The sequence below is a fragment of the Dromaius novaehollandiae genome, chromosome 5, assembly GCF_036370855.1.
Source record: "Dromaius novaehollandiae isolate bDroNov1 chromosome 5, bDroNov1.hap1, whole genome shotgun sequence".
Taxonomy (NCBI): Eukaryota; Metazoa; Chordata; class Aves; order Casuariiformes; family Dromaiidae; genus Dromaius; species Dromaius novaehollandiae.
In genome coordinates this window covers 7,150,735-7,176,231 of record NC_088102.1, presented here as the reverse complement: position 1 = coordinate 7,176,231, position 25,497 = coordinate 7,150,735, and the positions used below count along the sequence as shown (strand labels likewise).

Genomic DNA, 25,497 nt, shown 5'->3' with positions numbered 1-25,497 from the left:
GAGTGCCGCTATTCCTGCCTGGTACAGCAGGGCAGGAGAGGGTCAGAGCCAGGTAGGGTACCAAGTCCTTATTCCGGCAGAGCTTGCCCCATGGGAGTCACCCCGGCGATGGGGTTGTGCGATAGTCTGGGAGCCTCCACTGCCCTGCCTGCCAGGGGCATGGGCAGCTCTGGCTCCAAGCGTTGCCCTCCGGAGCATCCCACCCTCGGGCCCCGGGAGCAAGCTAGCCCCAGCCTGGGCAAACACCACCTTAAAGAGCCTCCTTGGGCAGGGTGCTTTGGAAATAGTAAAAGCCTTTCAAAGAAGGGGACAGTCCATCTACACGGTGGCCTTTGAAATCTTAATTATGCCTCCATCTTAAGTGTGGACTTCAAACTCGCTGGGCTGGTCTCCTGGCTGAGCAAATATTTTTGGTGTCTCCAGGTACCGTGTCAGGAGGTGGAGGGCTTTGCGGTCGTGTCAGTTCCTCGCTGGAGTAGAGCGAGGGGTGGGATAGAGCTCTTAAAATGCCCTTCAAGGAAATGCGGTGTTTAGGGAGGACTTTTGCTGTCTCTGCTCAGAGTGAACTCTTCTTTTGCAGGGAGAAGAGACATGGTGGCAGGTAAATAAAGAAGGGACCTTGAAGGCAAGGACGTTTATAGCATTAGCTAAATCACATATGGCCCGATCCTCCTTAAGCATAAGCTGGAGCCAGCAGGTTGATGCTGATTTATGACTGCAGTGGAGCTGCCCCATATTCTGCACTACTTTGAGAGGTTTAACTTTTAAAATACCTCTGGGAACTTTGACTGACTTTCAGATGCCCCCTTGGTGCCCCCACCATCCAGAAATAGAAGGGAATCACTTAAGGTGCAAGCAAACAACACTAGTGCTTTGGAGCGGAGCCCTGCTGCCTCGCCTGCATCGGCAGAGCTCCCCAGTTCTCCTGCTCTGAGTTTTGGGTTTTTTGTTTTGTTTTTTTCCTGTATACTCACTTCTTGCTTTTATACATTCTGGATCATATTTGAAGCTATACTGTGTCTTTTTTTCCTAATGTTTCTGATCATTGCTGCCAATAAAGATGGTCACCAGAAGCCAGGATATGCTGGTCTTCCTCATGCTGGTTGTGTTGTGATGGGAAAATGCTGGGGCAAAAAAAGAGTTAGACGGTGATTTTTGAGTTCATCTGTGTCAGCCTTGCGCAGCCGCGTCCTCTCTGACCTAGTTTTCCAAGCTTTCCCTAGGGCATTAGATTTGATCCTGATTTGTGGCTGGTAATGTCTTGTCTTCAGACTCTATTTGGTGGCTCCCAGGGCCTCGTACCTCTCTCCCTAGTGACAGTTTTATGCAGATGTAAATCTAGGGTCTCTGCTGGCATCGCTCCTGCTTTACCCTGGCCCTCAGCTCCTGACAGCTGGTTTTCTCCCTGAATTACTGCACTTGACACATCACCGTAGGTGTTATGCATTGTCACAAAATTAATTTTCCTCCTGAGAGCCCTCAGTGATTTCAGGTGAACTTCTTTGCAGTTGTGGCTCTGGCTTGTTGGAAGATTCATGGTGCTGAGGTAGCTTGGACCCTGGGGATGGGAACCAAGCCTGGTGTGGGAGATGATCCTTTCGTCCTTTTCCTCCTTTTATAATAACTGGATTTCCAGGAAATTTTAGTCAGGTGTAGGTGACACATGGAAAACAGCAGTCTCTCCAGATGTGGGTCGGACCTTATTCAAATGCTCATGTTTTAGCAAAAGCCCCTCTCCAACGTCTGCTTTTATCTTCCTGCTGTTGAGCCCTCTCTCCTTGAGCATGGAAGAGTGTGAAACTATGGGGCTGTGATCCTTCTTCCAGCAGGATGGGGGGCTGGAGAAGCTATCACAGCATCAGAAGCAACCGCTGTTGGCAGCCCTCTCTCTTCTGGGCTGAGTTTGGATCAGGGTTGTCTTGCAGCAGTTGTGTGATGCCGAATGTATCCGTAATCGGGACCCAGCAGCGATGGGGCTGGACCTGCAAAAGGTGACTGTGGGAGAGAGGGAGGCTGTGCAGGAGAAGGGGACGCTTCTGCAAGAGAGGGTTCACGGCCAAAACCGGTCTGAGTTCAAAGAGCTGTGGCCTTGGGTCATTTTTGCAGCAATCTGGGGATGAAAATGGTGAATGATGGAGGTTCCTAAATCACACTAGCCATGGGCCATGAAAAGCAAAGAGATTTGGTCACAAGCATCCAGATTTCAAGACACTTCTATGGCTAGTGCTCTAAAAGGAGGTGGGCTCTGCTTCAAGTCATCTGAAAACTGTGTCTTAGCTGCTCAGTCACTTAGTGCTTGGCATATTTTTATCCTGGGACTTGATAAAAGTTTGATTGTTCCAGGAGAAACATGAGTATGGTGAAATACACAGAGAATAATGCATTATTTTCTTATAGGTGGAGTTTAATTAGCCTTAGTAAAGTGCATTTGATAGCATTTTAGGCAGTACCTTAATGGCCACCAAACCCTGGTGACCAGTACTGTTGTTCCTGATGATATTATTGCAACAATCTTTTCTGAAAGTGGTTTTCAAATGAAATGATATTTGTATAATTGCTATGAAGACCTGCTGCACCTGCACTTCTAGCAAGAACATTTAGTACTCTATATGTATCTTAAATCATGCTTACTCTCCTCTGAAGTTTCTGCTTCTCCGCAGAGGGGAGCCCTCTTTCTGGTGCTCCTTGTTTTTTGTGTTTTCTAGAGTACTGGGGAGAGATGCAATAGACCTTATAGATGTTTTAGACATGTAGATGTAGACATTTTACTGCCAGGTCCACTCAGAGCTCCTGAGACTGCTCGTTGGTGTGAAAAGCCTGGAGGGCACGTGTGGGTGAGAACTGCTGAACCATTTACTGCAGGCTTGCTCTGGGAGAAACGGCTGAGCATCCCCTGCCAGGTGCCACAAGCTCTGGTGATGTCCATGGGAGCTGAGGACATTCAGACCACATCCTGCTCCTCTGTGGGTAGTGGAGCACCATTCCTTGACTTGTTTTGGGGTGAGTCTGGGTCCCCTGTGACACTTTATCTGTGGCATGAAGGTGGCCCTTGGTGTCTTTGCTGAGGGCTGCTCGCAGGGAGCGGATAGCCGTTCTTGTGCAAGGCCTCAATGGAAAAAAAAATGCTGTTAATTGGCTGCTGGGATGGCGGTACCCGCAGCGCAGTGTGTCCCTGTGCTCCCCAAAGTGGATCTGCCCTAATCTCGTTAAAAGCTCATCAGTGTTTCCTACGTGTCTCTCCCGCAGACGGGGCTGCAGCACTCGGCAGCCAAGCCAGGGCCTGATACGTGTCCGCTTGGTTTTCAGAAGAAAGCAGAGGTCAGCTAAGGAGGTGGGAGAAACCCCCAGGCAGGAGCTTGGGAAGTCATGTGGAAGGACTGTACTTTTGTGTAACATGATGCTGGGAGAGAGGGTTTAAATTAGCCCCAAAAATGAAGCTCCCGACAGGACCCAATCCATGGGCTGTAGCACTGAAAGGAATTTGTTTCCCCCAACCCCCCGTGCTTATTAGGGGGTGGTGACTCCCTCTGCTTCGAGGGTGCTCATCCCCTGTGGCCAAAGGTTTCCGGGGCTGAGATCCTGGCTGAGCCTCGTGTATTTGAGAACCGAAATGGGGGAGCCCTGGGGAGTCCCTCCACTAAAGTCAATGGAGTAACTGGAATATAAAGAGAATCAAGCTCTCCCCCGCCCCGTCCCCGTCCTTTTGCTCTCCTGCCAGTACAGGAGACAACACCTGCCTCTCTGCACGGCAGCGTTTCCTCTGTGCCGCTGCGTGATCTCGAGGGAAGGATGGGTAACTCATGCAGCTGGTGCACTGACTCACTCCTGTCCCCAGGAGCAGAGCAAAGAGCTGGCAGTGACTCCGAGACGGCAGGATGCAGCCTCGTTGCTGCTCCTGGTCCCCCCAGGGCATTCAGGACCTGCGCAGAGCGCCAGGGGAAATAATAATAGAACAGGAGCACGTATCCTTCCAGCACATCCAGTTTTCTTGCAGCATCTATTGTGCAAATGAGTCACAAAACGGCTTTCAGAGTATGGACGTTAGTGCTTGCACATGCCGTGCCCTGCAGAGTTACGCAGCTGGGATCAGGAGAGTTTTGGAGAAAAAAGTTACTAACCTGTAAACTGGGTTTGCAAATCCTGAGCTAAAACAAAGAGCACCATCTCCTGGCAGCAAGGAATAGCTGGCACTTCTGCCAGGAATGCACGCTCAATAAAGTTTTGCTGCAAGCAGCTTGCTGCTGTGCACGTCCAACGCATAGCATCTGGAGGTGGGAGAGCTCTGGGCTGACGTCTGGCTCTGGCTATTGAGAACGGCTGATCGAAGGGAGATGCTGAGAGCTTATTTAACGGTGTTATCCAGCAGTGCAACAGTGCCTGCATTTGGTGTGGAGACAGATGGGCTTTTAGGATTTGGGGTTTCAGGCTCCATTCGAATCACACAGGTGTGTGAGTACTTCTGAGGTTTGCCCAGGCACTGCAGTATCTGGGGCTAGAAAGCTCATGGAGAAGGTCTTGTAAAATCAAGAGTGTGATTCCCAAGTGGTACACCTATATATCCCCAGTGTTACCCAGCCTACTTCAGAGTGGTGTGTGATTTGGCATGGGGCTCAGAGATGCCTCTGCCACCTACGCTGACTGCCCTCACCACTGCTAGCAGCAGCACCTGCAAAGGGAGTGTGGAAATGTCCAGGGCTTTCCTGAGGTTTGACGTGGGACTGAAACCTAGCGGAGAGGGAGAAACAGCTTGGTCTGAATCTAAGAAGACCAGCTGTGTTTTGAATTGGAGATAGCCTTGGGACTGCTGGTACACCTTCGTCGGGGGGAGGTAGGGTGCAATAAGGAAATATAGAAAAGTGATAAATATTGGATTGCTGTATAAAAAGACTACAACTGAGAGGACAGTGAGAAGTAATGTAATGCAAGTTAAAAATGAAGGTAACTGGCATAGTAAACTCAGAAAAAAAAAATTGTACAGTTGATCAAAAGAATAGGAAAAGCCTTTTTGTCCTTTTTTTTCCCTGCCTTTTTCCTCCTCCCCCACCCCCATTTTTAAGGATATGTTAGGAATAGAAAGAAGCCAAGGGCAAGTATAGGCTTGTTGCTACTGCCAGATGCTAAAATTGTCAGGTCGGTGCATAAAAGGCAGAACTCTCTAATAGCTATTTGTGTTGTGTACTTGCAAGGAAGCAGGAAGATGTATCTGTCTGATAGGAGGCTGTGGATGAGCCATAAAAATGATGGAGTGGCTGAGGCGTAAGCCTGCTCATGCGGGGCTGGGAAATGCAATCTGTGCTGGTAGTCGGAGAGGAGACCGAGGCGTGACTTGCTGCCTGTGCGCAGATGCGTACACGGGGACAAGGACCCCGAGCAAAGAGGACTTTTCTGTGTGCTGAGGGACACAATAGGAGCCCGCAACTGGGAGCTGGAGTTGGACACTGTCAACCTTGAAATGACTTTCTAGATGAAAGGGTAATTAAACACTAAAAAGCTTGGTATGCCACTCAACTATCTCCTTGAACCTTTAGGGCAATACTGGGGTATGTTTTTAGAAGACAAGCTTTAGCCTAATCACCTGTAGGGAAGTCCACTGTGTATCCCTGAGCTTTTTAGTGCATTCTGGAGTCCTGGATCATACCAAAGTTGCTGTGTTGAAAAAAGCTCTTCACTTAGTTTTGGCCTCTTTTTATTACCTGGAACATCTGGTTGACACCTAAAGGGCTGAGGTGCTCCAGGTGCTGTGACCTGGGCATCATACGTGGCTTGCGAGACCCTCCCGCATGGCTTGGGGACCATCAGAACAAGAGCTTGTTCGTGGTGCTTGTTGGCTCGTTATTGCTCCAGGACCACAAATTACCAAAGACTGGGGACTGCCCCACGAGGATGAGGTGGACCTTGTTGCAGGGAGCCCATGATCAGTGTGGATAAGGCAGCTACGGCCGAGAGGGGAGGGAGCTGCGAGCACCCTGCTCCTGGGAGTAACGGCACTGGGCAGCGGGTGAGGGCTCCCGAGCTGCCAGATCCAGAGCAAAAGCAGAGCCAGCTATTTTAAAGACCTACAGGAATTTGCTGGAAGAGGCTTACTCATGCTATTCTGCTTTTCCCCAAAAAGGTCGTCAAAACCTTGATTCCTCAAATTGCACCAGAGATCAGTCTGCTTCCAAATACAGCTCCAGGCTGTAAAAATAGCATTATCTAATTAAAGATTAGTGCCCCCTCTCCTCTTTTAAAAAGTTAATAATTCTGAATGAGTCACTGGCGTATGGTAAATGCTGAACCTCACGTTGCTGGGTTGACAGCTGTTATACGGAACCGAAATTTCGTGTCCTTCTGTGTCAGTCTGTCTGTGCTATTGAAGGTCATCACAGTTGTATGTGAAGACCTCTAGATAAAAACAGACACGTTAACATGGATACTGGTTATTTTATTCGTGTGACTGTAATATGTTAAACACATGGACTATTCTGGGGTAATCGGTGAAGAAGACTGGATGTACTCTAGTTTGAAAAAAAAATCAGTTTTGTTTAAATTAACTGTTTTTCTCATCTATTATCCTCAGCTAGTTTTTAGTTTCCTATTCCAGAATGTTGGAACACTTCATCTTTCATTGATCCAAACCGGACATTAGTTGCCTTTCTTAAAATAAGAGTTGCTCTGTGTGGAAACGATGATTTCTAAACTATATCATGTGCCAGTTGCTGATTTGCTCTAAATCTAGCCCTGTAGGGAGGATTTTTAGAGCATTTGGTTACTTATTCAGAGGAGACAAAACAGTCATTTTCAAAAAGAATTTTTTCTTTACAATTGATGAAAACACATGTAACGTATTGAGAATCTCAGCTGTGCTCTAAATGTTTGAATCGGACCCATTACTGCTTAGCTGTTTGCAGGAAGTGAAATTATTTCCCGAGGGCTCGTGTTACACGAAAGCAGGAGTGCTGCTCTCAGGCAGTGAATAGGTTTGCTTTACCTGAATTGGCAGGCAAGTTTTTGGGCACGTTTGAGGAAAATCCAGATAAAACCCTTTGAAACAAGGCTAAATTCAGACCTGATACTGCCATCAATTACCGATGCTATTCAAGGCTTCTCCTTCCCACGGATATTGAACTAAATAAACCTGAAGTCGGCGAGTGTACTGCTTAATATCGCTAGGCTCTGAATACACCATTCTTCAGCAAAGTCCTGCTCAGCTAATATAGGTTTTTCTTTCTCTAATAGCCAGGCTAATAGTTCATATACTCACACTTCCTAAATAAGAGGCGCTTTTACTGACGGTTTTAAATCAACCCCTATGGAAATATGGAGTTGCATTAAATCCTGGTAATTAGCCATTTTGAGCTGTCTTCAGCGTTTTTCGCTCTGCAGTTGTCTCAAGGGTTAGGATCCCTCCCTGCTCGCACATGCGTGTACATGCACCTTCGTGCACCCTGCAACTCTGTCATCCCCCGCTGAACCTCGGTAGGAAATGTGTTTTCTGATCTCACCATTTTTTGCAAAAACACTGGAGAAAAAAAAAAAAAAAGGTGTGGGAGCAGCATGGAGCCCATTTTAAGTTCAGCATTTGCTAACATCCACTACAATACTGGGTTTGTATTATTTTAAAATGCGAGGTAATATTTTTGTCAATGACTATTTCAGGGTTATTTTCTCTTTCTGCTGAAAAATCAGAAAGAATAGGGTGATATCTTCCTTGGCTCTCTGAATAACAGTAGCTGTACTATGAGCTCTCTTGGCTTGCTATAACTTCTATTATGAAGCACCTGACACAAATACATTATAAACCCTTTCACTGCTCTATCGATCAGCATTACTAAGTGCTTCAAATGCATTTGCATCTGACATAAAATATGGGATAAAGCAGAAATGCAAGCTGCAAACAGCACCCATGAATGCCAGTTTGAAAGCATTTTCAATTCCCTCTGACTATGTTTGTGTTCAGTCTTTACTAATAGTCTTGGAATATTTGCAAAAATAGATTTTTTTTAATTTTTTTTTTTTTTTTTTTTTTTTTGCTTGCTGAAAGTGGGGTGATTGTACTTTTTTCATGAATACCCAGAGCAGAAAGTATTGCATGGCAATCTGATCTGAAGCCACTCAAAATCAATGGGATTTTTTCCAGTGAATTCAGTGGGCTTTGGATCAGGCCCAGTGAGCACTGCGGAATCATCTAATGAAAGAACAGCCCTGAAACCCCATGATTTAGACAGCTACTCACCCAGCACAAATAGTAAATTACAAACAGCAGATCCTGGCAGCAACAGGCATGAATAGTCTGTAGTCAGCAATTCACAGCTTGAAATATGTTGGCATAAACAATGCATCAGATAATTTCAGCTAACCAACACATTTGTGAAAATCCAAGCCTGTTTATGGATAATTTTCAAAAAAAAAAAAAGCAAATTCAGCAAGAAAAATACTTGAAAGACAAATAACCTACCCATTTTTGGTTTACTGCTCATGTAAAAATGGCTTTTGGGACCTGAGGCGCATGTGTCAGCCTAACTTAGCCCTCGTTTCTTTTGTGTTGGCTTTGCTGTGGTTTTCCGTTTGCAAATACCTTTGCTGATGAGACTGAGTCATTTGGAGCAGTGAGGACCAGAGCTGCCGGCAACAAGGTGCAGAAGGATCCTACAGCCCTGAGTGAGCAGGCAGTAAAATGGAAGGTGAAATTCAGAGTAGCCGAATGTAAAGTTATGTAGATGGGGGAACAGTCCCAGGCTCACGTATGTAAGAATAGTCTCTGCAGTGAGCTCTACCACTCTGAAACAAGATCTTGGCCTGATAATAAATATTTCTATGGAAACTCTCTGCTAATCTGCTCTTCTGACTGCTGCTGAGCAAGACAAAAACACCCATGAGGGACCTGGTCATTCTGCCTTTGCGCAGGGCTTGGGTAGTGCATGCAAAACACAGCAAGGTTTTGCAGCAAAGTAGAGACTGGGGTCGTTCACTGAACAGTGTCAGGGCGGTGGGGGGGAAAGAGATTGCTTCAAGGTTCACTAAACGAGCTGCAGGCACTTAGTGCACAGAGGGCTGCAGAAAAAAAGCAGTGGAGTCTGTGTGTTTAAAGATGGTGTCATCATGGATGTGCAAGGAGAAAGAAAATAAATGAACACCAGCAGCGCAGGAACCTTAACACTGACGTTTCCCGGCTTCTGGCTTTGCGGCTGCAGCAGCGTCCCTTTAGCATTGCCGTGAAGTTGGCCTTGTGCTCGATAGCCTGGGACACGGCACGTGTTTAGCTGGTGAGGAGCGCTGTGCTTCTTGCAGGGTGGAGGTTGGGGAAGCTGGACCGCCTCGGTGATGCTGCGTGGATCGATGTGCCCGTGGCTAACGGGCTACCCCATAGCTATATGCACCAGCTTCTCTTAACTCAGCCTTGTTCCTCCACGTCCCTCTACCTGTACCCTATACAGATCTGTCGCTCCGTCTCCTGCTTCCTTGCGGGACATCTTTTGCTCCGTCGTCACAAGCTGTGCTTTATATTAGTGCCTCAATCAGAGCGCCCCTCGCCTGTTGTTTGTAATTCGATTAGTGACATTCCCAGGAACTTAAAGCGTGACAGAGGGAATTAGCAGTGACAGAGGGAATTAGCGGCAGCCTATGAAAATGATGCCTGGGCGGGGGTGAAGGCTTAACCGTGTTCATGCTGGTGCACTTTGCAGGCAATTCGCACAGGACGAGGCTTTCTGGGCTTCTGGAAATCACTGGATGGGGATGTTTAGTCTCTGCTCTGGTTGTCTCACAAGTCTAGTATTGCTATAAAAACTGAAAATGAAATCTAGAGCTGCTTACTAACTTCCCGTTTCTGTTTCTTTCCAGTGGGAATTTTTTTGTAATGACAATTTTCCTTCGAACAGAACTCCCCCATTTTTCTGCATTTAAAAAAAAATTATTATAGTTTGCTCATGATTTTTTTTGATGTTTATTTTATGTCATATGAAATGCTTTGCAGTCAGCTTGAATAAGATTGTCCTGCAGCGATGCTTTTTACCTCCTGAAGTAGCGAACGTGTTGGAAGAAGGTGGGCAGCTGGGCAGTGATCTCCCAAGCTCAAGAAGCAGGGGAAAGGGGGCAGATGGGCTCTACTGCCCGCCTAAGGGTTAGCCTGAGCTAGAGGCTCCCAGTGTAGGGGAAGAAGACACCCTTTTATAGGGGAAGAAGTCTGAGGGGGCGGGATGAACCAGAGACTCTCTCCCAGGTCTCCCGGTAGGGTCCAGTCTAACTATGGCCAGTCACTATTCTGGAGGATTTAGGCAAGTGCAAGTTTTTGAGCTCTATGCACAGGTGCATTTTATAGCAGTTATATCCAGGAAGTCAGAGAAGATGATTTAAAATGGCTCTTTGTGGCCAAAACACTATTAAAAGGCTATGACACCACGCTAGAGTTTTTAGCCCACAGTAGACCTTTGTTTCTGAGAACGACGTTTGTGGAGGCCGTGCCATGTTCTCGCCGCATTGCTTGTTTCTCCTGTCCGCAGGGCGGGTGGTTTTCTAGTGCAGGATCTGTTTCGGGTCCGGCTGGTGTACTCAGCACCGTGCTGAAGTCAGCAGCTCGACGCTGCCGAAGGGAGGGAGGCCACCTGGGGCAAGCGGCACTGCTGGCTGTCCTCGCGTTGGGGTCTGCTGCCTCCCTCTATAGGGAGCTGGATAACCTTTGCATTTTTTTGGTTTTCCATTGAAATATATTTGCAGATGGAGCTAAAGCCACCGTTGAAAGACTCTGAAGAGCTCTTGGAAATCTCTGAGAGCCAGGTTGGGAGTCTGGGTCACATGTAAGATTTGGGAAGGGAGGTGAGAGGTCAGTACAACATGCTCACTTTCTTGATGAGGCCTCCCCATGAACACAGTGGGATTTGGGGAAATGACTGTTCGGGACAAAAACAGGGCTTCTAGGTGCTAGGGGCACAGGGATAACTAGGGCTCTGACCCCAAGTGTGCGATTAGTTTCTCCCATCAGCCAGAGCTCAAAATCTGGAATTCAAATGTGCAATAAGGCAGAGACTTCTTGGTGTCTGAGCATAGACGTGGTAGATATTTTCATGTTATTCTTCTAAAGATGAAGGAGCTCTGTGAATACCAAACATCTTTATTTTTCCTCAACAAATATTTTGTGAGCAATTGTTTATTGAACTTTGTTTGATATCATGGTAGATTTGTGCTGTTGTGGGTTGCTTTGGCTCTGCTGTGTTTTAGAGAGGGTATGAATAAAGCGTAAGCGTTGTTCTCTCTCTCTCCCATCCATGTTTTATAGAAAGGAAAACAAAGCACCAAGGTCTTAAAAACAGCATCTTATGCTGATGCCTCCATTTTTAGGTAAGGTAGCCTGCTGGGAGAGTTTGAAGTTAGGGAGATTTATGTTGGTGTCTGGCTGGGAACTGAGTTCCCTGCAAATCTGGGCCACAGAAATAGTGTTCAGAGGTGCTGGAGATTTGTACAGGCCACCAGCTGGGAGCCAGGGCTTCTCAGTGCTTTGGGAGGTGAATGTCTTTTTGGGACACTTGCAGACTGAATTACTTAAAAATTAGGAAGAGGCAGGGGTCTCTAAGGTGAGGAAGCTGGTATCGCCTCAGCTAGACTGCTGTGTCTCGTTTTGGGCTGTACGTTGGGAGAAATGCGAGCCAATTGGCAAGAGTTGAGAGGAAAGAAATGACAAATGGGGGGAGCTACAAAAAAGAGCCATTGGGAAGGACTGAGACTAGAGGAGGGTGGCTGTGATAACTGTCTTCAAATATATTAGAAGGATGTTGTGTAGAGGAGGGGGGACTATCTGTTGCCCAGATGGGATAGGACAAACAGTAATAGGTTTAAATAGTGGCACAGATGTTTCAGATCAGACACAAGGAAGAATTTGGAGAACAGGGAAAGACACTGGCCAGTGACCCCCTGGGCCAGACTGGGAGGGTGGTTGCGGAGTTGCCATCTCTGAGATTTTTATGAACAGGCTGGACAAATCTCTCTCAAGAATGACTTGGCAGAGCTGATGGCACCCCATGAAGAGGGACAGGCTGGAGGACTGGAGGTCCTTCTCAGCACTGTGATTCCTCAGTTCGCTGAGGGAGCTGCAAGGAATGGCAGCAGGAGTCACTCATGTAGGTTTTCCATCTCCTAGCAGCTACATGGATTATTATAGCTATTTTAAGATACAGCAGTAGCTGGGAGCCTCATTGGATGGATGGGCTGCTACATTACCTGAACATATAGTAGGAGACAGTCCCAACGCTTTTGCAAGCGAAAACGAGTCTGGTACATGGGTCGAATCACAAATAATGACCCTAAAATGAATGGGGAGTGAATACGGTTTTGCAGAGAGACCCATATGTGCAGTGGCTTGTCCCTTCACTGTGTGGTGTTTTTGTCCATTTGCTGTAGGTGGCATGGCCTCATCGCACCTCTTCGACTACGGCTCCACCACGGCCACGAACGGAGGTGACACCTCCTTCTACACGTCTCTGATTTCAGATGTCCACTACACCACTCCACGGGACTCCACCTACTTCACGGGCATTTATCAGCAGGAGAACAGCCCCATTCCCTGCTCGGGCAGCACGGAAGGGTTTAATACACTGGGGCATCCTGTTCAAGATGTGACTGGATTTGAGTCCCGCGGCTTGTTTAGCTCAGATTCGGGAATAGAGATGACTCCTGCAGAATCTACTGAGGTCGATAAAACCTTAGCAGACCCCATGAAAGTAGAAGCTTATAAATATATGGACATGAGTAGATCAGAAGAAATAAAATACCAAGAAAAACGTGACCCAGACTCAGAAGCTGAGAGCCCAGGCCTTATCGATAAGTATCATGGAATATCAGCCAAGTCCGACCAAGCTGCTGAACCTCTGAGGATGGATTTGGAGGGCACAAAGGCAGCCAAAGAGCAAGAAGACCCACTTGAAGATGAAAGATTTGGTGATCAGCACAGTGCCTCCGCAGTGACAGCGCCCGTGAAGATCACCCTCACTGAGATAGAAAGCACGGGGGAGCCTGCCAGCAAAGAGACGAGTCCAACTAAACCAGAAACCGGCCTGAAACCGAGCCACGAGGTGGTTCCAACCGTGACCGTGTCAGAGCCAGAGGACGACAGCCCGGGGTCCGTCACGCCGCCGTCGTCTGGCACAGGTAAGTCATCCACGGTGCTCAGCACCTTTCTTCCCTATTAAGTGAGTGAACGTAATAGCCTTGTGCGCTCAGAAATGGCTGTGGTTTTGTGTCTTGCGGGGTGGACTGGGTAGTGTCTGTGGAGGTGTGAGCTCCAGGCAATGGGTGTCCATGTCCGGGAAGTTTGTGATGTCTCATCCACATGGATCTGGTGTCCAGGAAGGGCTCATGCTGCAGCCGCAAGGGGCCCAATAGGGTTTCTCTCCTCTGCCAAGCCATTTATTTTTATGACGCAGCCTTCCCAGGACAAGCTCGTGTTGCCGTCTGTATTTCTGTGTGCATGATGAGGATGATAGAGCTGAGAAACCATGGCAGAAGGGTGCTCAGACAATGCCACAAGCCGGTTTTTGTCTCCCGAGGGCTGAGATTGCGGGGTTGCTCCTCTGGAGATGCTGCATCACAGAGGGCACATCGCTTCGGTCTTGACCAAAGCTCATCTGGCAACAGTCCTGCAGGCAGAAACCCCCTGAGAAGTGAGATGTCTTGGTGAAGACTTCAGGCAGCTGTGGAGTTTTGCAGCCAGGGATATTTATCACTAGGAATTAACTGTTTTTGTCTACTCATGGTACGATAGCAGCTCAGATCTTCCCTACTTCCTCAGGTGTGGCATGTGCTGGTAGAGATATTCCTGGGCGTAACCACTTCTGGATTATCAGACAACTTTGGGAAAAGAAATAGGAGATGAAGCAAGTCACCTAGAGCCACTCAGGAGGTCAGCAGCAGGTCCAGGCTGGCAGAGCCCCGTGCCCCAGGACTGTCAGCCCGGCAGCTCTCCGGTTGCACCTCATCATTTGAGGTCTCTTGGCCGCCCATGTGCCCTGAAAGGAGATGAGATGCATGGGACTTGAGGGCTGTGACTGGCTGGGTTCACTTTTTTAGTTTTAATGGCTGTTTAACTCTCTCTCTCTTTTTAAAAAAAAAAAAAACCATTGCAGAAATTCAGGCAGAATTGTTAAAAATAAGCGCCAGAATTGTTAAAAATAAGTTTTCAGGTGGAAGCACCTTTAGAAAGTGCTGACTATGGAAATGCTTTCACCGCATTTATGGATGGGGCTGGAAGGACACAGGGCCAGTTTCCTTTAAAGGCTCCTGATTCCTACTGTTGACAGAGAGAGGCAAGCACCGCAGTCCCTCATTTTTGCATTTCCATACCGTGTGCTTGCTGCAGTGATACATGATACCTATTCCTAGTCACCCATATTAGGTACTGCTGTCCACCGCTAAAATATGGAAGTAATGAGGCATTTCTAAAGAAATAAAGCAATTGGAAAGGAAACAGAATTTTGAGACTTGAAATTAAATTTCAATGTTCTGGATCAAAATCTTGAAATTTCAGAATGAACATTCACAAGCTGAAATTTGCATTGTTTTGATGATATCCAGAAACATTTAAAAATCAGATGGAATTTCCATGGAATGGCATTTTGGAATTTCAACCCACAGTAGTTCTTACCCTTAAACAAGCACCTGGTTCCTATCCAAAATTGAGTATGCATTTGCACACCTCTCCAAAAAAGAGATTGAAAGAGTCCCCAGCAGCTGTGAGTTTATACTACCTTCATTAGCCAGAATTTTTAGATAATAAATAGGCTTTAAAGAGTACCATTTTTCTTTTTTAATTTGACTGGATGATATCACATGCTACTTCCAAGTTATTCCATTTTTTTTATTGATTTACACTTTTTACAGTAGAAGGTAATTAAGAACTTCGGGCACTAATTGTTATTTATTCAGTCCTTAATGACTCCAGAAGGCCAGCTTCGTGATTCTGGATAACCGTATCTCATGATAATGGGTGAATATTGTGCAGCTGAGGCTCAAGGCTGCTGCCTTGCCGGGAGGCACCAAGTGCCCCGCAGGCTCACCAGCATGGGAACGGTGCTCTGGGGGCCAAGGCGGTCCCCAGCATGGTCTGAATGTCCCATGGGAGCCCTGTGAGGTCCCACCACGCTGTGTTGTGGGGCTGGAAAGCTCGTTTGTTGCGGTAAAGAAAGAAGCAGGTGCCTTGCTTTTAGAGACTGGCTCTTCCAGTGCATTTCCCCTGGATTTCCCACCCTTCCTGCAGCCAGGGACGTGCTGTGCCCAGGCCCTGCTTTTGTAAGTTAAGCAGAAATTAAAACCTGCCCTCGCTATTTCCACCTGGTGACCCAGCAAAGCCGTCACTCCTAGATACCCCTCAAACATGCTGGCAAAGCCAGCTGGAGCCCACGGCTGCCCTCCCTGCCTGGACTAGGGTGTTTGAGAGCTATTTGCTTTTTAATTAACAGCGATGATCTTTCTGGGGAAAGAAGACACGGGCTGTTTGTACGCTGCATCGGCGCTGAAAGCCGATGGGTATTTATAGGCTTCCCCCCAGCCGGCGGTAAATACAACACTAGGCTGCTGGCTGCAGAGACCTTTCTTGTCCCCAGGGCAGATGTCGTAGCCAAGTGTTGCAGTCTGCGGGCACGGACAGGAGCTAGGTGGGTCGGAGCAGCGGTGGGTTGCTGCGTGCCGAGGGCTCGCGGTCATATGTACAGCTGGAAGAGCGCCGAGTTAACTCATCGTAGGTCAGCTCGGGGGGAAAATAATGCCATGCTGTAACGCCGTAGAGCTGCCCAGCTTACGCGTGCTTTACTGCAGCCCCAGGGAAAGGAGGCAAAGGCTCTTGTTTAGCGTGTCTAATTCAACAGAAACTTCCTGGCATCCTAAACCTCAAGCCTGTCTGCTGCTGGGCTCCAGGTTACGGAACGGCTTTCGTGTGAGATGGACGTATTGGCAGACGGCTCTGCTGTCGGAGGAGCTGCAGGCAAACGTGGACATTAATGAGATGTGGTCAAGGATTATTGGAGCAAGACTGTGCGATAGGACCTGTATTGGCAGCTAGGGCTAGGCACTCGCATTAAAACTGCCGGGGGGGCTTGTATTTCTTGTCCATCTCCCAAGATGCTGTGGTGGCTGCCACAGCTTTAGGAATCATATTGGCAGATTGCATGTGAAAAAATGCTTTAGGACAGCGAGTAAGGATTAAACGTTAGACAAAATTAAACAAAACCTCTGCTCATTTTAAAACACGTGGCTAGTTTGCAGCGACTGCATCATTGGTGTAAGTGTTTTGGTTATCTTGTATTTTTGCCTGAAGAGGCCTGAGGAGATGGGATGTGTTGTGGAGAGTGCAAAAAAAAAAAATAAAAAGGAAGTTCAGGGACAGAAAGGGGTTGGATCCAGGAGGTAAAACGATTTGGTAGCCTTTCATTCTTAACCCAAGTGTGGCAATACCTGAAGGTTGGTCCAGCTTGGACGCTGGCTTAGTCCATTATTCAGAGACTTGCCAATACAGGCAATGAGCACAAAATAGGCAAGTGGCCCCCAAAACTTTCTCCCCCAACCCACCTGATCCTAGCTTCACCATCAGGGTTGTCCCAGCCTTCTCCTTTCTCTTCATCCTCCCTTTCTCTCCTCTTGCTCTGCTGCCTGCTGGACATTGCTCAAAAGCGGGCGGCAACCTCGGAGCAGCCAGCCAATATTTGCAAATCTTTGGAGACTTTTAGCTGCTAAACCCCACTGAGCAGGCACAAACTGGGGATTTTCCAAGGTTTTTGTTGTTAGACCAACCGTGGGAGTATTTTCACCAGGCCAACACAAGGCACATGCTCCTGGCTTGGCAGCTACCTCTTTGCTAAATTTCAAGCCTGACTTTGAAATCATGGCAGTTTTAGATATTCCCAGAGTAAATGGCATTCAACATCTTTATAATGGGTGAAACAGCCTGGTTTTCTAGTCTTACTCTCAGACACAGCTGAGGGAAGAGCAAACAGAGAATTTACCTTCTCCTGCCACAAAAAAAAAAAAAAAAAAAAAGCCAGAGAAAAATTTGTGATCTGTAACTTTTCACCCCAGAAGTTAGTTTGACAAAATTTATAGAAACTAAATGTGGGCTGTTAAAATCAGAAGTGTCAGAAACCTGCCGACTTCTACCAGCCCTGTGTTTACCCCCAGAACAGGCACTTATTTGATGGGTACAATTAGATACCATCACACGTGGCCTGAGGACATGTTCCTCGCGCTTGGCAGTTTTCCTGATGAAAATCCCATTGCTGAGCCACTGGCCAGCATCACCTTGTGCCTCAGCTTCCCCCTTAGTAAATGATGCTATTTACCTCTTTTAATACCTGCTGCTTTTATAAAGTGCTTGAGGAATATGCATGAAAAACACTCTGTAAGGACAAGCTAATGTTGCTATTAGTTATAGAGGGGGAGACTTCTGCCTGTTATCAGTTCTGCTAGAGGGATCTGTGCTGGCTTGAAACCCATTGCACCGTTACCTAAGCAGCCCAAAGTTACCATTTTTAATAATTTTTTTTCTTTTTTTTCCTCTTCTCCCTCTCTTCCCGGGTGGCAGAACCGTCCGGCTCAGAATCGCAAGGCAAAGGCAGCCTGTCGGAGGACGAACTCATCAGCGCCATCAAGGAAGCCAAGGGCTTTTCCTTCGAGGGCTCGGAGGCGCCGCGGTCGGCGAGTCTCTCGGCCGAGAAGCCCGAGCAGCGGGCGAAGCCCGGGCGCCCCGCCGTGCCCTCGCCCCTCGACAACGAGGCCAGCAGCGCCGAGTCGGGGGACTCGGAGATCGAGCTGGTCTCGGAGGACCCGCTGGCGGCCGAGGAAGCGCTGCACTCCAACTACATGACCTTCAGCCACATCGGGGGCCCCCCGCCGTCGCCCGCCTCCCCCTCCATCCAGTACAGCATCCTGCGGGAGGAGCGCGAGGCCGAGCTCGACAGCGAGCTCATCATCGAGTCGTGCGACGCCTCCTCGGCCTCCGAGGAGAGCCCCAAGAGGGAGCACGACTCCCCCCTGATGAAGCCCCTCATCATGGACATCATCAAGGAAGAGAACGGCTCGCGGGCCGACCCCTCAGACTATGAAGTAAGTAAAACGACAGAGAGCAGGATGAACAGGGAAAACCTGGCAGATTCTGCGTCCTACCTGAAATGCTCTTTTGTCGCACCGAAAGCGAGCGCCGAGCCCCCGACCTCGGCCGTCAGCACCGAGGAGCTGAAGGAGAGAATAACCCTGAAGAAACCCATAGAAGAAACAGTCGTTAACCAAAGCAAAGTGTCTTCCAAGGACTCTGGGAAAAGAAGTCCCTTGGCTTCACCCCTGCTGCCATTTTTGAATAAGCAGAAAGGTAAATGCAGCTGTTTCTGTTCCTAATGAGCTGGGGGAGGTGGAGCAAAGCATCTGCTTGGGACATGGGAGGTTTAGGTAGTGCAGAAGTGAGTGTTGATGCTTGATGACCGAGTGCGAATCTGGATGCAAACGGTGCCGGTGTGCAGCACGTGGCCGCTGGAGCAGCTCCCACGGGAGCCCATGGGGTCTCGCTTGCAGGGCCCATCACCAGCTGAGCTTGAAGATGTAGCAGCGAGTGGGATTAGCCTGCAGTAATGTAGGGGCTCAGGCTTGGATGGCCTCGTCTGGTTTCCAGGTCAGTCCCTCCAGCTAGAAGCCACGCTTTGCTGTCTCGGCAGTCTTTTTTCCCCACACTGGGCCTGGTCCTGCCCCTCTGCCTGGTGAACTTCTCCTGGCAGTCCACGGGGAGCTGTGCACCACATCTACCATGGCAGTGTCTGACTGCAGCCCAGGAAGGGCTTGAGTAACCCAACAGACGCATCATTTCTGACCTTCCCTTCTTGCCTCTTTTTCCCCTTCCCCTTAGATTAAAAAACACCAACAACAATAACTAGTGTTCAATATTCTTGGACATTTTTGCAAAAATAAGGTGAAACAAGTGTGTGGTGCAGGGAGAGCAGATAGGGAGAGACTTGGGGTGGCTTCCTCCATCCTCAGGATGGCAGGAGCAGGACTTGCAAGTGTGTGTGCACACCTGCAGCTGTGTAAAATGGGCACAGCAACACGGGCACAAGCTTGGTCCTGCAAAGGCTTAAATGTGCAGATACCGCTAGTGAGGTGCAACTTTGCTTTCAGGACTGAGCAGGAACCCCCCAACATGTGGCTGACTCGGATGCCAGGGATCTGCAGGACAAATAGCAGTAATTGGCACTTCCTTCTCTGAAACATTACTTGCCTTGCACAACGAAGCGGTGCAATCGGTGAGCTGGCTCTGCCGCTCCCGGGAACGTGAGGATAACCGTTTTGAGGATGCGTGTAGGAAAAGGAATCATTCAGAGGCAGAAAGGGGTGGGGCTTGGTTGCTCCGGCTGTTTCTGCAGGCTGGCGCAGCTTGAATGAATCACTGTGGAGCCGGCTGAACCCCCCCGTCCATAATAATGAGGGTTTTGTGTGTGCTCCCGGGGCTCCGCGGTGCTCGTCCCCGCGCCGCGGGAGGCCGGTGCCCGGCCGCAGGCTGCCCTCGCGGGAAGCACCCAGCGGGCAGCATCCCTCCGAAAACCACTTGCCCGATTCGGCTCCAGGAGGGAGAAGTGGCTTAGTAAACACCTAGAGAGGAGGGTTAGGCTTTGGGCTGCAGTCGTCAAATGTGACTGTTTCAGAGGTTAATACATCAGATTTTGGAGGATGGATCCCATGCTATTGCTGCCACCAGAGAGTCTGTGCTGAGGCCAGGAGAGATGCGGGAAGCTGAGGCCTCTCTCTCAATTTGGATGAGAGAGAAGGGTGCTGTGCATGGTTTTAAAACTGATAATTTTATTTATTTATTTATTTATTTTAAGAACAGTTTGGGCATTTGCAATTTAGCAACCATCCACTTCTTTGCAAACCACAGGTAGGCAGATAGAGACGGGGGGAGGTAAACCCCAGCCCTCATTCTTAGAGAGCATCTTCTTCCTCCACCCACGTCTGACCGCGTGATGGCCTGGAGATGTGGCAGAGCCGGTTAAGTGGCACACTTTTCAAATGGATTTATCCAGTACTGTGAACCCGAGCGTGCAAATCGAGTAAGAAAAACAGCCGGACCTCGAACTAGTGCAATGTGCTGAGGAGCAGACTGCAAGATCTGCAGCATAATAAGATATGTTAATATTAATGCTATTTTGGGGGATGATGACTTAATAGCATTAATAGGATGAATAAGAAACATATGATTATTGCTTCTATGTATGTTTTTCTGTCTGGTTCTCTAGGCTCACAGCCTTGCACTGCACACGTCTCGGCTCTGTCGTGGGCAGGATGGGCCCCAACCATTTTCCTCCTCCTTTCCAAACTCCCCTTTTGCAGGACTGGTCCAGGCCCTGCCCAAACCCTATAAGCTGTTTGAATTTTCCGTAGTTGCTGTCTCTGCTCCTGAGGCATCTTCCCTGCAGTGTCGGCGACATGTCCCAGCTGTCCTCTGCTATGATGCTGCATCCTCTGTGCTCTGCTGGGCAGAGGACTCATGATTTGGCTGTGGATTTGGAGAAAGTAGTTGGAGAATATCTCCAGGGCAGCTAAATCTCTACACTGCAGCTTTGGGATTTCAGCTCCCATTGCAATTTTTGCAGGGGGAGACATGTTCTAATCAACAGGCTTTGCTGAAAAATCCCTAACACTGCCTTGCAAGCCCCTCTTTCACAGGGGGCTGTTGCCCTCAGAGAGATCTCCCTTCCAGCCTGTGTGGGTGCCTTTGAACAGCGTAACCCGAGGAGCCAAACATCTCGTTACCGCTCGGCTGAACCTGGCACAGCGACACACAGAGTGAATCCAGCCCCCCTTGAGCATATTCAGATTTTCCAGGCTGGCTTTTGCCTCTCATTTAATCTCTGTCGTTGCTTAAACTGGTGCTAGCAGAGGTTTGTTCTCGTGTGGTTGTCAGAGAAAACCCCCGTGTGCATGAGCAGACTTTCTCCCCGTGTCCTGGCGAGGACGGACATGCGACCGCTAGTTACTGTGCAGTGGTGCACAGAGAACCGTTTTGGCGGGTGCTTTTTTTCCCTCAGGATGCTCCAGTGCCCTACCAAAATGCTGCTGTCCAGGACTCAAATGTGTAAAAGCATGTCCATAAATGACACATCAAACAACTGCCTGCAGAGGTCAGTCAGCCCCTCGTGGAATCAGCTTTGCTTTTTTTTTTAGTAAAAGAAAAAAAAAGATTAAAAAAGGTAGAAATCGGTATTATTCCATTGATTTTTTGCTAAAAATATTTGAATTTGAGACGAATTTCCCCATAACTCTTATGGGACATTGTGATTTACTTAAATCCTCAGCTCCTGGAGGCATGTGATTAGCCAAGGCTCTTAGCTTAACCGGGTTTTTGAAAGATGTGTTTGCCTTCAGAGTTTCCAAGCGAAGTATGAAAACAAAGACAAAAATGTAAAGCCTCTTAAAAAGATTATTGCAAAAATCTATGTTGCTTTTTAAAGACAGTTTCAAAGTATGGGGGGGGTGCCCAAGAAGTGAAAATGTGGATGATAGTAGGGTCCAGTTTACACCACCTTCTCGTCACTGATGCTTGCTGTGTGGGACACGTGGGATTTGGGTGGCAGTTAAGTTTTTTGTATTGAAGGTTGAGTATGGGGCTCTCCTGACCTGCGAAAAGAGAATTCATTCCTCACTTGGACAATTCCCAAGGGGCTGAACTGGCTGTGTGAAACTCTCCAGCTGCGTTTCCAAGTAATCAGAGGTGAATCTGGGGGGATGCATTAAATAGCCTGGTGGGACCAGAGCTGCCCCTTGGGATCCCCCCAAGCTCCAGCAGGTTGGAGCTTCATCAGTGGTCAGGGAAATAACCAGCTCACCGCCAGAACGAGGACAGAGAATTACCTTCATTATAATCACTTATCATTAAGATAATACTAACACGATGAGACTAGTTGTTGCAAGACAGAAAACAGAAAAAAAACAGCTGTTACCCAGACAGGATATAGTAACTTTCTCATTTGCTCCCGAGCCGCACGCTCGTCTCGGTGACCTTGGCGTCACAGAAATCCCTGCTGATGGCTTTGGGGCAGGCTTGTGAACATGCGAAAGCTGTGTAAGGCTTTCAAGCATTAATAAAAATAACCCCTTGAAAGCAGGTCGACGGAAACTGGTTACGTTACCTCCATCGTTTTGTGCTACCTCCTTGGTGCACGTTACCTCGGTGGTGTTACACCACCGCAGCACATCAGTAATGAGACAGAATGACAAAGGATGGTTTTAGCAACACTTGCAGTGTTCTGGGGGGGGGGGGGGGGGTCGACCCCGCTGTCCCCTTGGTAATACCCACCCTGAGCTGAGGTGGGTGCTAGCCCAGCATTTCTGGAGATCCATGGGAAATTTATGGCTCAGATGAAGCTGTTTGCCGTGCCTGGCTGTACTTCTGACACCCAACGTTAGATCATTTCATGGCTTTTGGCCAGCTAGTAGCCAGGGTATGTAATTTAAAAATGGTCAGCCGTCAGCTTCACGTGTAAGTGCCAACTGTTTCACAGACCGGTGGTGGAATTCCACTGAGATATCTTTTACCCCAGTCTGCGGCATTAAATATACTTTGTGCAGCTTGTTAAAAGGCTTTGCCTTGGGCTGGCAAGGCAGGATTGATTTTGAGTGCACACTCCACAAGATCAATGGAGAAGCTGCGCTATGTGAAATCACAGCATTCAATCAGATGCCGGGTGCAGCCTTGCTGACCGGGTTGGTGTCAGCCCATGGCTCACTCCCGCAGAGATCCTTCCAGGGTGTTTGCTAGGCTTGATGTAATCTCTGTCATTCCCCCCCCAAAACGACGTGGAGCTCAGCAAGTGGATGCCTGGTTGGCGCAGTGATAACTCAAAGTCTCTGCTTAACGTCTGTTGCCATCCAGTGGCAATAATAAAAACGGGCAGTCGCTTCCTACTTCCATTTTGCTTGACATAACTATCGTGTTTTGAAGGAGTGGAGCTATTCCCGTGCCCTTGCCCACTAAGCAGCCTCGCTTTTCTGCAGGATCAGAGAGGCTGGACTGCTCGTTGTGACACACGCTTTGCTTTGGCCACAGCAGTGTGGTCACCGCCTACATGACTGTTACCAATTCCCTTGTCTCCTGCGGGGGAAAAAAGGGAAAGGCAGGGCTGTAGCAAGACATTTGCTGCTCAGCTGTCATTGCCCCCGCGTCTCCCCCTCCATCTCCTCCCAGAGGTGGATGCAACCCTTATGCAACAGGGCTCGAGCTCTGTGGGCTGTGGCTCTGCAGGAAGGAAGTTGTCAAATCTGTTTCTTCTTTTTCCTTTCTTTCTTTCTTTTTTTTTAAATAATATTCAACCACATAGAAAGAAGATTAGCTATTCACGTTTTCCAGTAGCTGTAATGAGAAATGTGGATTTTTGGGTATGTTCTACAAAAGCCTGTCTTGCAACAGCTCAGATTCTCACAAACTGGATAATACTATCCAGTATGGCCTCTGCCACCCAGTATGGCCTGCACAGCACTATGGCCTTACACAGCTCTGGTGACATCCAGGCAGCCACCTGGGCTTGCGCATGGGTTAGGCATGTAGGAAAGGTCAGAAAAGGCCTGCTCTCCTAGGGAAGTGCCTCATTTTGCTCCGGGCAGTTTGCAAGAAGCCTGAAGGAAGCCTGGTCCGAGGTGGGCTGGGAAGGAGCGTTTTGGTCGAGCCCGTTCCTGTCTTTGTTGCCATGCCTGGACGTGGCTCTGCGTTTGGACCAAGGAGGCCTGGCTTGCTGCGGGCTGGTGTCTCCGGGGGAAGCTTTCCCTGAGGCCGGGGCATCGCATCCGTTGTTTTGGGAGCACTCGGTAAGGGCCAGGCTCGCTCTCCAGCCTCTCCTTCAATGATAACATTAGGAGATTCCTTCTGCTTGATCCATTTAGTGAAATATGCAGCAGCACGCTACTTTCCAGATCAAATGTCTGAGATCAGACTAAAAAAAAAAAAAAAGTGGGTGTTCATAGTTAAGGCACCAGAAACTCTCCAGTATATAACTGAACAAACCCTGTCCATTTTTAGGACTGTTTTTGCAACCAGCTTTGCCCTGAGACTTATTTTGTTTGCTTCTCATTTTCATTTTGATCCTTGCAGACCTCCTTCTATGGTTAGCCAGGCCTATATGCATACAGCTCGCTGTGGGCATCTCTTGCAGACGCTTGGGCTGAGGAACACTGTGGGGGATGTCTTGAATCCCTCTGTCAGCTGTCTGCAGATTCATCTGCGGTGTGAAGGAAGAGGATGACAGTGTAGGTCTCTGCTGGAAATGTCGCAGCCCCGAGAATTGTTTGACTAGGCTGGCTGGTTATTTCTGAACCTAGAAGCACAACCAGAGTTGCATATGCACGTGCAGAAACACTCACTCGCGTCTGAACCTTCCCCAAGCCCCTCTTCTGCACTGTCCTAGCAATGGCTTGCGGTGGTAAGTTGGTTGTAAGTTACTGGCCTTGCACAACAGTTCTCGTTCTATGATTTCAGCATGTCACTTTTAGTTGCAAAATACTAACAAAATATATCCATACTGTCACTTGTATCTGCTATTATCAGTTCAGTAGTAAGTTTTACCTCTGGCGTTTCTGTATTAACTGACTTCTGCCCTATGGAGTGTATCATCTTCCTCTACATTTAATTTTCTTTTCTCTTTATTTTCTGGCAAAATTCAGGGTAGGAAAAGGCAAACCCAGCCCTGGTTCTGTGCGGTTGTGCTGTCAGTCACACACTAGATGGCACAACCGGCAGTGCCCAGGCTCCAAGCAGGGTTTCCAGCCAGGAAATGCAGTCAAAATTCATCATATAAAATGCTTTCTTCTGCAACACAGTCCTACGTCACTCTGCGATGAAGTGTCCTGATCTGTCTGCCCTCTGGCAGGTCTTTTTAAACACTTAGTCTACTTGATACCCTGTAAGACAGGTACCCCTGTCCTTACTGCACACTCGTCATGGCCACTCTGGCTCTAAACATGCATGAGGGGCATTGAGGCATATGGCCACCCAGGTCTATGTGGTAGCTCGGTGTCTCCTAGGCTGTGTCACAGGCCATCGTAAGGATCACTTCTGGCTTTGGGGGTGGCACTAGAAGGAGCCCCATGTTCACGAGTACTTTCCCCTGCTCCCTGGTGCCTCTTGTGCAGCCCCATGGTGTCTGGAGCTATCCCACGGCGATACTCGACATGGGCAAGCACAAAGCAGCGTGGGCTTTTTCACTTGAACCTCTGTATCTACCTCTGCTTGTTGCCATGGAGAAGCTGATTGAACACAGTTTCACAATGAGATTCTTTCTCAGTAGAGGTCTGGGAGGGGCCTCGGTTATTGTGAATGGTTTTTGTTCGGCATAACGTTGTCTGCATTGCATTAGCACATCCCTTCTGTCGGCAGAGTCGCTAGTGAGGCATTTTTCCAAGGGAGGGGGATGCTTGGTAGCATGATTTAGCAATACGAGGCTCATTTCTCGTCTGCGAGCTTTCAACAGGCTGGCTCTGCAATCAGCAGCAAGTCAGGCTGAGATTTAA

General features: G+C 48.4%; 1 protein-coding gene across 1 annotated transcript in view; it reads left to right on the top strand.

Annotated features, from left to right (window-relative positions):
* Positions 1 to 25,497, top strand: part of RTN1 (reticulon 1) — a 121,845-nt gene that overhangs the window by 52,381 nt on the left and 43,967 nt on the right. The window contains exons 2-3 of the mRNA XM_064511913.1: positions 12,373 to 13,119; positions 17,540 to 18,322. Of these exons, the coding sequence (XP_064367983.1) occupies positions 12,373 to 13,119; positions 17,540 to 18,322 (1,530 nt within the window). The remainder of the gene's footprint in view (positions 1 to 12,372; positions 13,120 to 17,539; positions 18,323 to 25,497) is intronic.